This window comes from Peromyscus eremicus, chromosome 5 (assembly GCF_949786415.1).
Source record: "Peromyscus eremicus chromosome 5, PerEre_H2_v1, whole genome shotgun sequence".
Taxonomy (NCBI): Eukaryota; Metazoa; Chordata; class Mammalia; order Rodentia; family Cricetidae; genus Peromyscus; species Peromyscus eremicus.
This window is the reverse complement of record NC_081420.1, coordinates 25,647,010-25,664,983: the sequence shown is the minus strand read 5'-3', so window position 1 is coordinate 25,664,983 and position 17,974 is coordinate 25,647,010. Positions and strand designations below refer to the sequence as shown.

At 40.5% G+C, this 17,974-nt stretch overlaps 1 protein-coding gene across 1 annotated transcript in view; it reads right to left on the bottom strand.

The window, feature by feature from the left end:
• Positions 1 to 17,974, bottom strand: part of Cage1 (cancer antigen 1) — a 38,816-nt gene that overhangs the window by 17,022 nt on the left and 3,820 nt on the right. The window contains exons 2-6 of the mRNA XM_059263154.1: positions 10,351 to 10,438; positions 8,607 to 9,127; positions 5,858 to 6,772; positions 5,678 to 5,815; positions 1,600 to 1,746 (exon numbers count right to left, since the gene is read on the bottom strand). Coding sequence (XP_059119137.1) covers positions 1,600 to 1,746; positions 5,678 to 5,815; positions 5,858 to 6,772; positions 8,607 to 9,127; positions 10,351 to 10,438 — 1,809 coding nt within the window. The remainder of the gene's footprint in view (positions 1 to 1,599; positions 1,747 to 5,677; positions 5,816 to 5,857; positions 6,773 to 8,606; positions 9,128 to 10,350; positions 10,439 to 17,974) is intronic.

Below are 17,974 nucleotides of genomic sequence, written 5' to 3'. Positions count from 1 at the left end.
GTGGGGTGGGAGATACAGAATAGGCAAACAGGAAGTATTTATTTGGAGTGGGGTGGGATCCACTGAGAGGGCTGATGATACACTGCTATTAAGACATCCAGTACAGCAGCAGCCAACAAACAGACTGAAGAACAGCAGCCAGGAACCAGGGGAAATCTAAGCAACTACTGCACATAAGCAGCTGTCAGGAGGCTGGGATAGAAAAGCTAGTAACCAAGAAGAGTCTACACCACATTTAAGTCAAACCTTTAAAAACACAGTTATGTGTTTGTGGGCCACAGCTTTGAGATCTGTGATCTGCACACAAAAGGCTTAGTGTGCTATCTGGCATTCAACAAATACTGATGTTTAACAACATTTAGCTAGATGATACAAAGGGTTTTATCATATTGAAAACACAGCAATGAGAGCAAGGCATGGTGGTGCATGCCTTCCTAGTGATTCATTTCACTGACTTTTCAAGAATCAAGAAATGGCAGCACACGCCTTTAATCCCAAAACTTGGAAGGCAAAGGCAGGCAGATCTCTGAGTTTGAGGCCAGCCTGGTCTACAGAGTGAGTTCTAGGACAGCTAGAGATATGCAGAGAAACCCTGTCTCAGAACACTAATAAATAAATCAATAATAAATAAAAATAAAAACAAAAACAAAAACCATGGCAAGCTATGCACTCATACTTCAGCTCAGATGAATGTACTTACAATGGAAGAAATATACAACAGAAGAAAAAGCTAATTTGAAAATTTAGCAAGTACATACCCTTTCATATCATTTTGTTGAATGCAGTTGCTGCCCAGGACAGAGAGCAAGTATGGTTCCTTATTTAATGAAACAGGCTGAGAAAGTTCATGTTACTTGCACAAGTCACATAACCAAGACATGTGGGGCCAGGATTTGAACTCATTGATACTTCATTTAAAAATTCCCTCTCTCCTCTCTCCTCTCTCCCTTCCTCTCTCTCTCTCTCTCTCTCTCTCTCTCTCTCTCTCTCTCTCTCTCTCTCTAATGGATATATTGGTATTTTTTGATATTTTATGGATATATGGGCGTTTATACAGCCTGCATGTATGTCTGGTGCCCACAGAGGTCTTAAGAGCAGTTAGAGCCCCTGGAACTGAAATTATAGGCAGTTCTGAGCCTTCATGTGGATGCTGGGAATCGAACCTGGGTCCTGTGGGAGGACAGTTCTTAACCCCTGAGCCACCTCTCCAACATTGTTACTTCATTTTTCATTCTACTCATGTACAGATGTCTCTCTGCCCCAAATTATTTTTAATAAGGCAAACAAATCAGTAATGTGAACAATCAGTAAGAGCAGACTGGCCCAAAATATAAGACAACTGCTCTGGAAGGAAGACGTTCTAGATATCTAGTTAGTATCTTTATTCTTTATCACTTTTTCATTACACCTGACTGTATACAGTTGTGGGAACTGGATGCCAAAGATAAACAGTATGAGGCATCAGGAGAGGGCTGGGTGGTTGGAGGTCTGTCTTTTCTTTTCCTATGACTTAATTCTGAGACCTTTCACAGCCTCTCTCAGCTCACCCCAACCCCACTGGAAGAGCTGATTTATTTTTTTATTTTGTTTATTTTTTACCTGACATGTGAGAAGTCCTATTGTCAGGGCCAAAAGACTGTGGATTCTAGAGGCCAGTGGGGAAGTCCTCGTCATAGGTGGGAGTTCCAGGGTCTCTTTACAAGGCGAGCAATCCACGAACAAATTAGAATGGAGCCACTTTGTACCCTATATGTACACAATTCAGATGTGTCACAACAAAGTCAAAGGACCCATATTAGCCTTTAGGTAAAATACTGATAAAGCTCTACACTTAAAAGCTATGAGCAGGTTTCTGAAGCATCTTTCCTTGGGATACCTTTATACTCTTAAAAACAAAAAAAAAATTGAGGACCATATTTTTTACATTAGAAATTGTAACAGAATGTTTTAGAGTATTTGTTTACCAATTCACTTGGCTAACAATCCATTATATCTCAACATAAATAGACCTTTTACTAAAATTATGTTCTCAAAATTAAAAACGCTAGTGGAGGAGCAGTTTTCTAGTTTTTGCAGATTTGGGGTACTGGGGTTCAGACTCAGGGATTCACTTGTGCTAAGCAGGTGCTCCTCCTGTGCTACAGACCCGGATTCATTTACATTTAATTTTAATTCTGTAGTTGAAAAGGCAGCAGGATTCTCATCTTTGATCCACACACCCTGTGGTGGTTTGAATCAGAATGTTCCCCATAGGCCCATATATTTGAATGTCACCAGGGAGTGGACCTTTTTGAAAGGATTAGAAGGATAAGGAGGTGAGGCCTAGTTGGAGTAGGTGTGACTTTGTTGGAGGAGGTGCATCACTGGGGGGTGGGCTTTGAGGTTTCCACGCCAGGCCCAGAGTCTTTCCCTCTCCCTACAGATCTGATATAGCTCTCAGCTACTGCTTCAGTGCCCGCCTGCATGCCGCTACGCTCCTCACCATGACGATAATGGACTAAACCTCTGAAACTATAGGCAAGCCCCAATTAAATGTTTTCTTTTATGAAAGTTGCCTTGGTCACAGCGTCTCTTCACAGCAACAGAATAGTGACTGATACACATCCCATCAGCCAGGAGAGCAATTACATTACCACATGTTACACAGCTTCTAAAATACCACACACTTGAGAAATAACAATGGGAAAAGCAACAATGTCTTTTGAGAGAGGTCATCAAAACTAGTATTCCCAAATGCAGAGCCAAATTCTCCATCACTTATCTGCCCCTGCCCATCCTTTAAAGTTTTAAGACTATGTTGCCAAGCCTGGCTTCCAATTTGGGATCCTTTTGCTTCAGACGCCAAAAGTCTGAGATTATAAGCATGTGCATCATACCCAGCAATAATAATGTCTTTGTTCCCTGCTACTAACTTAGTTACAAATATATATAGTATGTTATATGAGTTCTGAGTCTGATCCACTTTTCAAACTAATTTTTCCTCTTAAGAACATTCTTTATATCTGCTAAATGAATAAAAAATATTTGTATTGTTTATTACATTTCATTTTGTGTGTGCAACACGTGTGGAGGTCACAGAACAATTTGGGGAGTCAGATCTTTGCTTCCACCATGTGAATTTCAGTAACTGAATTCAGGTTCTCAAGCTTGATGGCAAGTGCTTTTACCCATGGAGCCATCTTGCTAGCCCCCAAACAACCTTATTTCTTAAGCAGTTTGTGTCTTGCTATAAAGGTATGGCTGGGCAAGGAATGGTGGTTCACCCACCCGTGATCCAAACAACCAGGAGCCTAAAACAGGAAGATCACCGTGAGTCTAAAGCCGACCTAGGCTACATAATAAAACTCCGTCTTAAAAAAAAAAAGGCCGGGCGGTGGTAGCGCACGCCTTTAATCCCAGCACTCGGGAGGCAGAGGCAGGCGGATCTCTGTGAGTTCGAGTTCGAGGCCAGCCTGGACTACCAAGTGAGTTCCAGGAGAGGCGCAAAGCTACACAGAGAAACCCTGTCTCGAAAAACCAAAAAAAAAAAAAAAAAAAAAAAAGAAGAAGAAGGGAGAGAAGGAAGAAGGGAGGGAGGGAGGGAGGGAGGGAGGAGGAAGGAGTCGCAGATGCAGATCCAAAGACAAGGGCCATCATAACCAATAACTGCCACTTGTTTTCCGCTGAGACTAGCAAATGCTTCCTGGACCCTCATCACCGCAGCTCGGATGCTCCGCCCCAGAAAGGCTCTACTGGGATCATTGAAAAGACACAGAGACAGAAGGCAGAAGAAACAGCTACACCACATCAGTCATTTCCTAATAAAAGTGCTTTTGACTTTACAGATGCTCTCAGAGCACGTTTTGAGAAAATGGACCTAGAATAAAGAAAAAGCAAAAACAGTGAGAATTTGGAGATGTTAAAGAAATTTTTTTTTTTTTTTTTTTTTTTGGTTTTTCGAAACAGGGTTTCTCTGTGTAGCTTTGCGCCTCTCCTGGAACTCACTTGGTAGCCCAGGCTGGCCTCGAACTCACAGAGATCCGCCTGGCTCTGCCTCCCGAGTGCTGGGATTAAAGGCGTGCGCCACCACCGCCCGGCTAAAGAAATTCTTTAGTCAAGATAAGACCGGGAAATTGACTTCTTAACACAAAAACTAGTGGGGGGAAAAATCTATGTCGTGTTAAACCTCTGTAGTTAAACCACCTGGGAAAGTACCGTGGTTTGGGAGGCACTAAACTCGAGGTCTCTGCTGAAGTCGGCCGCTCTGAGGTGTGGCCCCTGGAACAGCACCATCCATTCCCCCCGGGATCTGCTAGAACAGCATGTTCTATATAGTCTATATGTCAACAAGCCCTCCTTGTCATGCTGTGCATGTCCAAGATTGAGAATCACTGATCTAGGCAATTCTTAGAGAGCTCTTTAGTTTTGTTTTGTTTTTAAACAAAGATAACAGTATTTTCCAAAAAATAATAGATTTACTCTCAAATAACACATAATTATTATGAGAATGACTCCATGACATGTTCACAGCAATATACCAACTCCATTCAAGTTACTACAAGATGAAAATAAACAAAGCTGGACATGGTGGCACATGCCTGTAACTACTTGGAAGGCAGAGGCAGGAGAATCACAGGAAATAGGAGGCCAGCTTGGTCTACATAACAACCAATCAACCAACAATTAAATAATTTTTAAAGTACACTAGACTTGTCCAGTTTCCTAGCTCCAACTGGCTTGCTTTCTTCAGTAAGTTGACCCTTGACATACACCACCACAGCTACCAGATCAGCTTTCTTCCTAACCAGTCAACTAACAAGGATTAACTTTACCTAGGCAGGGCAGTGGCTCATACCTGAAAATCTAACACTCAGAGTCGCAGGCATTAGCATCTCGAGGTCAAGTCCAGCCTTGACTGCATAGTTTCAAGCCAGCCTGGGCTACACACCAAGACCCTGTCACAAACCAACCGAAATAGATTTGAGATTTTGTTCTACTTCGAGATTCGTATACTTTAAGGAAGAACTATACCAGGTGTGCCCTGACTTGTGAAAACTACCCCTTCCTGGATGTGCTTTTAAGTATTTTGCTCAAACAAACAAAACAAAACAAAGCTTTAGAATGACATTAAAAATTCAGTTTCTGTAAACGTGTTGATAAAAGGTTTTAATGCTGTTTTCTATGTTTTATAATTTTACAAGTAATATGTGCTATAGTTTTACTTTGTAAGAAAAAGAACAATTTTATTCAGTTTATTGCTAAATTAGATTTGAAACCATATTTCAAAAATCTTCTGGTAGTCCAAGTAAATCAGACATGCCCTACAATTCCCAACAAAACAAAACAAAACAAAAAAAAAAAAAAGAAAGAAAGAAAGAAAGAGAGAAAATCCTCTTTCAAGGAATTCCTGTAGAGATGATTCTTAAGGAGAGGTCATGGGTACTCATAAAACTCCCAGGTTAACTGTCACCTCTACCAAAATCAACACAAGCCAAGAATTATTGTTCTTTAAGGTGAGTACCCAGAAACCAGTGGAAACTTCTCTAAATCTGTGGTACATTTCCCTTTGTTTCTATTTTAAAAAATAATAATTCTTCCTACAAACAAGTACTATATCTGAGTATCAAGTCTAAATGTCCAACACTGACCACTTGAAACTTTGGGGATTGCGTTAGACACTCAGCATCTGCATCAGTACCTGGGTGCCGGCTGCCTCCATCACTTCCTCCAGCTGCTCCCTGGACTGGATTATCTCAAAGTTAGGGGTGCAAGTTTGTGCCTCCCCCTTTGCAGCCTGCTGCTGGAGCTCCTCCTTTTCCTGCTTCAGCTCGTCGACCTGCTGCTGGAGCTCCTCCTTTTCCTGCTTCAGCTCGTCGACCTGCTGCTGGAGCTTTGTACTTTTAGCTCTCTCGCTCTCGCAGGAGAAGAGCAAACTTTTCACTTCCGCTATCAGCTTCTCAACTCTCGATTTCAATTTCCGTCTTTCTTTCAGGTTCTCCTTTTCCCGCCTCTGGAATTCCTCCTGAAAGGCCAAGAACTCTTGTTCCCGGATCTCGTTCTCCCTTTTCAACAAGCCCAAAGCAGAACTGGTGGCAATCTCCAGCTCGCCTTTCTGCTGCTGCAGTCTCTGTAGCTCTTCGTCTTTCTGGCTTAAGGTCTTCTCTATCTCCAGGCACTGGCTGACCGATCTGTTTCTCTGCTGTATCTCGGCCATGTACCTTTCCTGTAAACGGACGTAATGGACCTTGATCTTTTTAACCTGGAGCTGCAATGTCTCCTTGTCTTTCTTGGATTCCTGAAGGTGCTTTTTGGCGGTAGCCGAAACCTCCTGCAGATCCTGAAATTTCTTGTTGATATCATTCTTCTCTAGGAGGACGCTGTATTTGTCATCAATTAACGCCTCCATGTTCTCCTTTAGTTTGTTTATGATGTCAACCAACACCTGCTGTTTGCTGACCTTCATCTGTAGTTCTTTAAGTCTGCTTTCTAAGTGCAGGTTCCTACCGTGGAGGTCTTGGATCTGCTTCTCCTGCTTTTTGTTAGTCTGTTTTAATCTCTGCAAGGCTTCATTTAAAGCCATGTCCTCTTCCAGAGGCTCCAAGTTTTCAAAGCTTTGCTCCCTATCAGGCGTCATGCACTTGTCCTGAGATCTGCTCTTGAAGATGCCCGCTGGAGACCAAGATGAGGTAATGGCGAGGCTGTCTACACCGTCTTCTGTGACTTCCTCCTGGTGACTAACTGACATCTCAGAAATCTCCCCAGAATTCTCTATTTCTTTTGAAGAAACTTCAGGCTGTAAATTATAGTAAATAAATGTGAAAGAGTAGACTGCTGAGTATTAACTCCCAACAGCATGGCAAAGCACAAGCATAGACATAAGTTAGACATGTGTATCATATTTACTTAGATAAAAGAAAAATTATATTTGGGCTCTCATGATCTTTTATGATGTAAACCTTGGTCACATATAAGGTGCTTTCTTTGGTTTCAAAATCAATTAAGCAAATGTATTAATTACCCTATAGACTATAAAGATCTTTAATACTTCATCCATGCTGACTCCTATGAACATTAGAATGGCAGACATACTTCAAGATTGACTTTATGCCCACAATACAATTTTGCTGGGTGTGTGTATGTAGCAGAAGACTGCACAGTTGTGGTATAGAACACTGAAATGAATATGAAATTAAAACCCCTGTATGAGGTATCTGTAGGGGTAGTATTATATCAACTTAGAGATGCTGAGCCCCTGCATGTTTAATGGCTTTTCATTGCCCTGGGATAAAGTCAGTTATCTAAGCAAGGTTCCCAAGATCCTGCTAATTGCTACTGATAGCATACCCTAGTACCCTGTCATCCTCCTCTTCCATAGCCCCTGCTCGCTGCAGCTCCATGTTTCCTAGACTCTCGGCTTCCTTGAGGTCCTAGTAGGTACCACAGACCTCTCAGGTACAGGGAGTCCACAGATATATTGCCCCTTGTTCGTGGAATGCTTCCCAATCCACAGTTGTTCAATGGACCTTTATTTACCCATCAGAGCTCAGCCCAAGGACTACTTCAAGGAAGCCTCCCCACACTCTCTTGCCTGGTGAAATACCCTCAGCAGAGGCAACCATCACCCTGTACAGTTCTAAGAGTCACGTGCACAGTGGTTTGTGTGCTTGTTTGGTTAATAGCTGTCTCTTTTACTAGGATGATATTTTCATGAAGAGCCATGTGTTTTTCTTATTTGGTTATTTTTAACATTATATAACCATTACATAGCTGTCTTGTACACAATAAGTTCTCGAGAGTACCTGTTAACTCCTGGGGGGGGGGGATCTAAATGCAATGGGGAAAGGAATACACAATTTTGAGAAACCTAAATTAAACAGATCTTGGAAATGCTGGTTTCTAGGAATCAACATTCTAGGAAGTTCTTTTTCAAATACTGCTGTCTAATTTCCAAATCAATAAACAAAAAACCTGCTCATAGTCACAGACAGATGAGTAATACCTTTTCTTATGAAACTCAAACTGCAAAGTGATTGTTTCCACTACTGTTGGATTAAACCCTTCTGCCGAGGTTGTTTATTGAACACACAGACTTTCTACTGTTGATGTCATCAATGCATTTAGGATATCACAGGTGACCACAACCAATGACACCCAAGACAAGGAAGTATTTGCTTATCCAAAGAAGTCCAACAAAATAGACAAGTCTTTGGCATTTTTTGTCACACAATTTAATAGACACCTCTGTACCACCTCCCTTTCTCAACCTTTCCCACAAGGCCAACTCTTGAGTCTCAGCTGGTTTGGTGTAATCCACCATGTTGACACTACGCCATGTTGATACTACGCCATGTTGACACTACGCCATGTAAATATTAAGAGTAAGACAGTGAATCATAATCCTTAGAGAAATAACCATTTGGTAGAGCTACTCTATAAGTATGGACTGAATTTATTAGGAAAAATTGTATCTGATTGGTTAAGATCTCCACGGAAGCACAGTCCCTTGAACTGACCTGACGATTTAACGATATTTGGAAAGTCTCAGATTGTGTGTTTGTAAACAGTAAAAGCACCCCTGCATCCATTAACACGCTACAGGCTTTAATGACACCAATGTTCGATCTTACCTCCTCTGTTTCATAGATAGTTCTGAAGTCAAGCAGGTCTAAGCAATTCTCACCATCAAATGCTTCTTCACCACTTCCACAGACATTTTCTTTACACAGAAAGCTTTGAGGCTGACTGATGTTGAGGGCGACATCTACAACAGTGCTTCTAGCCAGTGACTTTCCCACACATGGCTGCGTCTCTCCTCTGTAGTAATTCAGAGAAAGACTTCGAGGAGATCTCCTGACATGCTCATCAACAAGTTGGTCTTTATTTTCAGAAATGCTGTCTTCCATTGGACTTTCTCCCTTATATGCATCTAGCTTCTCGCTGGCATCTGCTGTATCATTATATTCCTGGCTTTGCAACTCTGGCTTCTCCGAGTAAGAAAAATCCTCCCCCAGGTCTTGAAATGTCATCTCATCATTAAATGCTTCTATCCAGTGAAATTTGCAAATGGGTTCAAATTGTCTCGAGGAAGAAATCCTAGTGTTAGCTGGTTGATTCTGTACACTCTCTGAGTAATTCCCAAGGTTGACATCTTATTAGAAAAAGAAAGATGATGAGTTACCATAAACATATGTTGTAACTGTTATACTTAAAAATAAATATTGGAATCTTTTAAGAATTGTGTGTTATTTCAAACAAAACAACTTTTTCTATTCTTTTTTTGTTGTTTTGAGACAGGGTTTCTCTGTGTCACAGTCCTGGCTGTCCTGGAACTTGCTTTGTAGACCAGGCTGGCCTTGAATTCACAGAGATCCGCCTGCCTCTGCCTCCCGAGTGCTGGGATTAAAGGTGTGTGCCACCAACCCCCGGGCAAATTCTTCTGAACTTTCGTATTGGTTCTAGGAGTTTGTAGGTGCTTATTAATTTCTTATGTAGAAAAATCATGTTTACAAACGATCACTTCTCTTTAACTTAAACATTATTATTATTGTATATGTATATATGTGTAGGAAGACATGCCACAGCACATGTGTGGGTCAGTGGACAACTCTGTGGAATTCTCTCCTTTCTCTTTTATGTGGACCCTGGGGATTGAATCCAGGTCACCAGGCTTGCACAGCAAGCACCTTTATCTACTGAACCATCTTATGGGCCCTTGTTGCCTTTTTATAATCCTCACACCACTTGCATTTCTTATTCATGTGTATAATGAATTCTAGAGTAAGGTTTACCAAATCTTTTAAAATTACTATTCTTTATAATTATTAAAACAAATTTCTATATATTATTTGGGCTTTCATTGATTAATATGGTTAGTGTGTTTTATGACTAACTCTTAACTAGCTTTTAACCCAGTATCAGTTTAAGACAAAATAAGAAATTTTGGTTATATCAACACACATCTCCTAAAATGCTTGTGTGGTATTCTAGTGTTTGAGACAATTTGAATCACAGCCTGCTCATTAAAGATACATGACTCTCAGCAAATCAGATTCTTAATGCAAAATGGAAATATAAAGTACTCTTATTTCAGAAAAAGAAAACCCTAACATTTCATAGGATTACCTGTGGTTTACTTTAATAACATATATATGTTATTATATATTTTTATAATTATTTAATAACATATGTTATTATACACACACATACACACACACATACACACACACACACACACACATATATATATATATATATATATATATATATATATATATATATATATATAAATAAATCTCAGTACCTGGATATTATTGTTATTATCACAGGACACACAGTTTTTCTGTTTTTTATATTGCAGCAAAGGATACTTACCACTTATCACACTGCCTTGTGTGCTATAAATATCTTCAGAGAGTATGTGTGTAGACTCGTTTTCCCTTTTTATATTCTTTGTTTCATCCTGTATAATAATTTAAAAACATTATTAACACTTCAAGAAAATATCAGCTTCTTCTAAAGGAGTACAGAATTTACTCTATAGTTTTTTTCATTTTATTTATTTATTTATTATTTTTTTCTATTATCAGCTTGATACAGTACAAATTCTTATACTAATAGTGAAATGTTTCATTGAGGCTTGCCCAGTAATTGAGTAAAACCAAAACTTATTATAAGTCACAGTCATCCTAGGGTCCCCCCTGCTATATTGCCTCCCTGGTTCTGTGGGTTGCAGTCTGATTGTTCTTTGCTTTATATCTAGTATCCACTTATGAGTGAGTACATACCATGTTTGTCCTTCTGGGTTTGGGTTACCTCACTCAGGATGATATTTTCTAGTTCCATCCATTTGCCTGCTAATTTCATGCTGTCATTGTTTTTCTCTGCTGAGTAGTACTCCATTGTGTATATATACCACATTTTCTTAATCCACTCTTCAGTTGACGGGCATCTAGGTTGTTTCCAGGTTCTGGCTATTATGAGTAATGCTGCTATGAACATAGTTGAGCATGTATCTTTGTGGTATGATTGAGCATTCCTTTCGTATATGCCCAAGAGTGGTATGGCTGGGTCTTGAGGTAGATCCCAATTTTCTGAGAAATGGCCATACTGATTTCCACAATGGTTGTACAAGTTTGCTACTCTATAGGTTTTTATGATTTTTTTTTCTTCACAGACAGAATGTGAATTTTAGTACATTTAGTACATTTCTATTGCATATTGTTGCAGCACATTTGGGCTTTACCCAACAGGTCTGCAGGGAGAGGATGATTGGACCATAGGCCTGAGTGCAGGTGTCTGAGATGGTCTGTACTTGACTGTGCTGGGGGGAGGTCATTTGCTCCACCCCTTGGCATTCCTTTAAGTACCCTAGGGCAGAGACAATCGGGCCCAATGGATTAGAATCCAGCCCCTCCCCCCCAGTCTATCTTGTATCTTCTATCTGTTTCTCTCCCCTCTATCCTTCTATCTAACATTTCCTGCTGCTCCTACTCAAGAGTACTCTGGGGGAAATGTGGGGGTGAGGGATGGTCCCCCACAGATGGCACCACTGAACAGAGACTAAGAAAAAAGAAAAAATAATATAAATATTTATGTCCAGAGTGCTTGGCGAAAGTGGGAGTGCGGCTCTGCCAGTTAAAGAAGAGGGAACAATCTGGTTTTGTAGTGAAAGCTAAATAGGGCAGGGGGTTTTATCCTTGGGAGAAAAGGAAAAAACAGACTGGAAGGATGTCTGAGGCTGCAGCATAGAATCTCTCTATCAAGATTTCTCTTTTTCTGTCCCTCTCTTAAATTCTATGAAAAGTAGGGAAAGTCAGAAATATATAGTGTAAGAAGTAAAACTTAGAAGAGTAAGGTAGTGTAGGAAAGATTTAGAAAATAAGATATGCAACTGGACAGAGAAACTAAGTCTTTATTTTTCTAACTTTGGGGCCAGGAACACAAACAGGGAAAAATCTGTCCACTTTGAGTTTAATGGGAAGAAAAAAAACCTCTTCTTTGAGCTTAATGGACAGGAAAAAAGCTCTTCTTTGAGTTTATCAGGCAGAAAAAAGATTCCTATGGAAGCTTTTAGCCTGAAGACAGCTAAAATGCTAAGTCCAAGCAGCAGAGGAAAGAAATTTCCCCTGTGGCAGATGTAGATGGATGAAACAAAAATCCTCTGCTCTGCCAGCAATGCCTGAGAGCATTTTTACAACATACCAACAGAATTCGTTTCCTCTTGACCATGAAGTCAAAAGCTTAGAGAACAGAAAATTTGGGAAAACTTAATCTTTTTCTTTCAAACTAAAAGCATGGCTTAGTGGTTAAGAGCACTGGCTGCTCTTCCAAAGGTCCTGAGTTCAATTCCCAGCAACCACATGGTGGCTCACAACCATCTGTAATGAGATCTGGTGCCCTCTTCTGCCTGCAGGCATACATGCAGGCAAACAATGTATACATAATAAATAAATAAATCTTTAAAAAAAAAAAACTTAATCTCTCTCTAAAAAACTAAAAAGCCTTTCAGAACTTTCTCTCTCGGATTTTCTTTCTGTAAGAACAAAAGTAAGAATCACTTGGAGATATTAGTGCAGGAATTTACCTGTGGTTTACTCTAAGAAAAAACAACAAACTTCTTGGAACAGGGCAAAACCTCTTTAAGTTCTGTCTTTTTTTTGAGCCAGAAAAAACAGCAATTACTTCAGACCCTAGCCAGAATTCTTCTGCAGCTAGAAAGATGCTCAGGAAAGTGTAGGGCAGCTTGAGGAAGCTGCTGGCATGGTAGAAGCTGAGCTATGTCTGCAGCTGCAGCAGAAGCAGCATCAGAAACTCTGTCTGGGGGGAGGATCTGAGCCAGGACAGAATGGAAAACTATCCAGGAAAGCTTTTTCTTTTTCTATGAGAGAAAGGACCTTTCTCAGAAAAGCTTTGTTTCAAGCACTTTTGGTTTTCCCCCACTGACTCCTGGTGAGGCGAGGGAGTGAAGCCCTGAAGGGTTGTTGCCTCCAAGAGCACATGGACAAAGGAACGCAACCCAATGGGGGACTGGACCAGGTGAAAGTTCTGATTAGGGAAGTACACCTCTCCTAATGTGAGGCTAGGGATAACAAAAACCTCCTTTAATAACAAGCAGGACAAGACGTCTATCAGGGAAAGTCTCTCTGAAGGAGCTGCAGGAAAGCTTTGCTTTAAGTGCTCTTGTTCTTTTCACTGTCTGGCTGAAGCAAATGAACGAGCCCCGCGGAAATTTTGGAATCAGGGATGCCCACCTCAACATGTGCTAACGAGGCAGGTGTGATTCTGATCTGGGGTCAGTATTAGATGAAAGAAAAACACCTATTAAGATCACCTCAGAGAGAACAGAAATCCTTTGACTCAAGAATCCTCACATAGTGTATTTAAAAAGCTTGTTTGAAAGCAAGCCGGTAAAAGGGAACCTGAAGTCAACTCCCAGACCGAAAAAGAACCATGGGAAATGGAGTCCAAAAGGTAGGCTCGTAACAGCGGGCTGATATAAGAGAAATCCATTCTGGGAAAGGTAGTTTTTCCACTAAACATGGCGATATTGCCTGGAAAAACTGGTTTTTTTTTTTTTCAACTGGAAATAAAACTTCCTTCCTAAGCATTTCTAGAAAGTTTAGATTTACTTCCCAAAAAGTTGAGAGCAAATAAACAGCTTGCCTCACAAGAGATAATTAAAAAAAATCTTATGAGATTGAGTTGTGTTTAATATTCCATAGAAACATTGATAACATTAAAAGATGCTCTTAGTAAACTTAAAATGCAGCTTTTAAAAAATTAAGAAGGAGGAAAATTGAAAGTTTGTTGAGTATCAGCTCCAATGAAAAACTGTAAGGAAACAGAGCTTGGAGCTGTGCCACTTTTTAAAAAATTTTTTATTTAATTTTTTTATTTTATTATTATTATTATTATTATTATTATTATTATTATTATTATTATTATTTGGTTTTTCAAGACAGGGTTTCTCTGTGTAGTTTTGGTGCCTGTTGTGGATCTCGCTCTGTAGACCAGGCTGGCCTCGAACTCAGAGATTCACCTGGCTCTGCCTTCCAAGTGCTGGGATTAAAGGCGTGTGCCACCACCACCCCACCCAGCTGTGCCACAGCAGATAGATATAGGATCCTTTGAGAAAATGCCTTATATTGCCTATTAGCTGCACAGTGTTTTGTATGGTAGCTGGATGACAAAGAGTTACCTATAAGAGCAATGAAGTCACTTAGAAATATGTTAAGCTCTCAAGACAAATACTCTAGGAGGGGAACCTGCTGAAAGCTGCAGGTCTGGAACTGCACTCCAACTTAGACAATTATCTTCTTATGATTGGAAATCTGTTGAGTTGCCAGCTAAGCAATTCATAAACAGAATATTCCTTAGAAGGTTTTTCTTCTCATTCTCTTTTCTTCTCATTCTCTTTTTGGGTTTGAAATGAACTCCAAAGAAAATTACTCTCCATCTTCTTGGAAGAGAATGTAAATGTTAAGAAATCTTCTAGGTGTTTGCTAAGTTAGATATTTGCTAATGGTAGCCCTATAGAGAGTTTGCTAAGAGATTCTTCCTAGTGTAAGTTAGTTAAGAGTAAGAAGTATATTTGCTAATGTGGCCCTATAGAATTTCCTTAAGAACATAAGCTTGTAAGAAGTATAAATGTTGAATGTGAGTCTAAATACTTAAATGTTGAATGAGACTAAATGTTTAATGTAAAAAAATGGCCATGACACATAGTAAATGGCCATGCTAGTTGTAAATAAGAATTGTAAATAAAGTATAGATAGGCTTTAGGTCTAAGGATATGGTGAAGGTTTAATAGAGGGATTATATGGTGAAGATTTAATAAAGTCATTTAGAGTAGAGTAGGAACCTGGGATGCAGAAAGTAGCATCCCTAGCAGACTAAGCAGTTCCAAAAGCCACCAATAACAAACAAACAAACAAACAAAAAACAGCATCAGAAAGTAGCAGCCAAGTGTCCATGGCTGAGACCCACGGAGCATCATAGCTTCCCAAGCAGTGGACCTCAAGAGCCAGCAAAAGCAGAGCCAGCAAGAGGGTCTGCAGTCTTTTGGCTGTGAAGAAGCCATAGTGAGAAGTGAACACCTAAGCTGTAAGAAAGGCTAACGGCAGGCAGCAGCTTGGAAAGCCCAAACAAGACGCTATACCACTATACCATGAGAAAGGTGAATGGTGGACAGTGGCTTTGAGAGCCCAGCAGCTTGCGTTGCTGCTGGAAGGGTGAACGGCGAGCAGCAGAGACTGGAAACCAGAATGCTTTGGAGGCTGACAGCAGAATAGCGTCAGTGCCTGACAAACAGCTGAGACATGTGAGAACTGCTGAGTGCTCCAGGCTGAAGAGCCAGACTGAAGATCTGCCGCTGGGACCCAGTTTGCTGAGCACTTGGAACATCAGCGAAGCAGGTAATGGCTTTCCTCCCAGAGCCAGGGTTGCTGTGGAAGGGCCACAGTTCAGCTCATAGCAGCTGACAGGAGCCTTGAGCCCATGTGGCTGTGAGCTGTTTGGAGGCTCTCTGGCCTCAGGACACAGAGATCAGAGACAGCCTGGTTACGGAAGGCTACAGACTGCAAAGCACAGCGGTAGCTGAAAAGTGAATGTTTCAGAGAGACCTGCTTGAACTGAAAGTTTCAGTCATGGAACTCCTCATATTTGGAGCTGTTTGCTATACACAGACTTATGGGCAGCTGACCAGAACTCTTTTTGAACTTTTGAACTTAAGAAATGAGATGGACAGTAATGATTTCATTTTTCTAAATAGGTTGGAGATTTAGTTTAAAAAATTACAATGGTACAGTTTGAATTTACTTATGTATATAGACTCTATCAATGCTGATGATTTATGGAACTGTTTATGTAAAAATGGAACTGTTTAAATAGAGAAGATTTTTTTTCTAACTAGGTTTGAGATGTAGTTTAAAAAATTATAAAGAAGGTTGAGATAGGTTTGTAGTAATTATAATTGTGTATAGTAATGGGCATAACTTTTCCTACTACTTCCTGCTGATTGGGGGCACTGGTAACCTTATGGAGATCCTGAGAAAATTAAGAATTATAGTTAAATCTTGGCTGTAGTAGCCTGTGAGGATGGATCATCTCAGCCAGTTGCTTTGATTGATGATTTTGGATGTTGGTGATTTTGGATGTTGGATCATCTGGGTCATGGTGTCACTGGAGACCTTTCAGGGGTTCTTGGCTGATCAAACCATATTAGCCTGGAAGCAATCCATAGGTTCTCATCTTCTGTGGAAACAAAAGCAGAACCTCTTTTCCAAAGCAGTGTATCCTTAGACATAAATTTTGAAGTCAAGATACCTTTAAAATATACATATTGGTTTTACTCAGCAGCCTTTACAATCAAATGTCTTTCTGCAGTAAAAATCCCAAAGACAATATAATCTAGTCTCTCTGTGTGATTTCCATCTTTACATGTCTTATTATATTACTTTTATTGTATCTTTAAAGACTTTATTTTTTTAAACTATTTCTTTATATAACTGTCTATCCTCCTTTTCCTCTCTCTTTCAAGCCTATATATATATTTACACACAATGTAAACCATTTAGAGGTTTATTCCATCTGAATATGTCTTTTGTGTATCTATAATCTTTTTCTGATCATTGCAAACTGCAGTATGGCTAGGATTAAAGTGGCAGCCTGGCTGCTGATTCTGCCCACTTTAGATTCCCAAGATGGCAGAGGTACCCAGGAGAGTCACACTTACCCTACCAACTTTGGGGTCCATGCTGCCACCAGGTAGTGTGCATCCCAGGTCTTAAGGGTCCCCCAAGCGGGCACACCCCAGAGGCATGTACCTTAAGGTCATAGGCAGGTGTTAACAATTACCTGCTACCTCACTAGCGGCGATGCTTCAGCGCATTGCTCAAACAACCACCCACTACAGTCTACAAAACTCAACATTCTTGAAGATCTTGAGACATCATGATGTCTTTTATTTTATGAGAAAGGACAGTAGGACCTCTCATGAAGATACAGGATGGATGCTGTCAATGTCTTGCACAACAGCTACTCATTTGCAGACAGACACAGTGGAAGAGGCACTAGAGCAGGAGACAGGCCCTTGTTTAGGCTCTCATCCTCTTTGTGACCGAGCTGTAGCCATGTCCCCTAGCTGCACGCCTGGAACTTCATGAGCAGAAAGGATCTGTTTCAGCATGTGTAAAACTGCACCACCCTTTGCACACCAAGAGTAAGAAAACCAGGCCTTGCATGCCCCTTCCTTCTGTGTCTACTGGAGATCTTTTACCATTCCTCGTAATTTTGAAAAAACATGTTCACATGACAGCAATCTGGGTTATCCCCTCAAACTTCTGACTGCAGAGTGCACACCCGAGGCAAGTGTGAAGCAACAGAGCTGGCTTCTGTACAGAAGAGTGAGTCTGAGTCAGAGATGTCTTGAGAAGGACCACTGATGTCTATTGTTTCCAACTCTGACAGACTTTCTAAATTTTCATGGAAAATATCTACTTCAAAACATACAGGATCTGAAGATGATGATAATAGCTCCCCCCCCTTTTTTTGTGCTGCCAGGGATGATGACCAAAACATTTGAGAGTCCTTATTTCTAACTGCCGAATGATGGAAGGAAGGCCTCTTAGAAACAAGCAAACAAAAGAGAAAGACACACTTTTAATGTCAATCACTATGTGCAACGACTTTCCTCTTCACAATAAGAAAGCAGTAAGGGGGCTGGAGAGATGGCTCAGCAGTTAAGAGCACTGGCTTCTCTTTCAGAGGACCTGGGTTCAATTCCCAGCACCTACACTGCAGCTTTCAACTGTTTGTAACTCCAGTTCTGCAGGATCCGACACCTCTTCTGGTCTCTTTGGGCACTGCACACATGTGGTACAAAGACAAAAATGCAGGCCAAACTCCCATACACTTAAAATAATAATTTTAAAAAATTAGTAAAGTTCACTACTCCAGATTTTAAAACATCATTTTCTGATTTGGTCTGGCAGTAAAT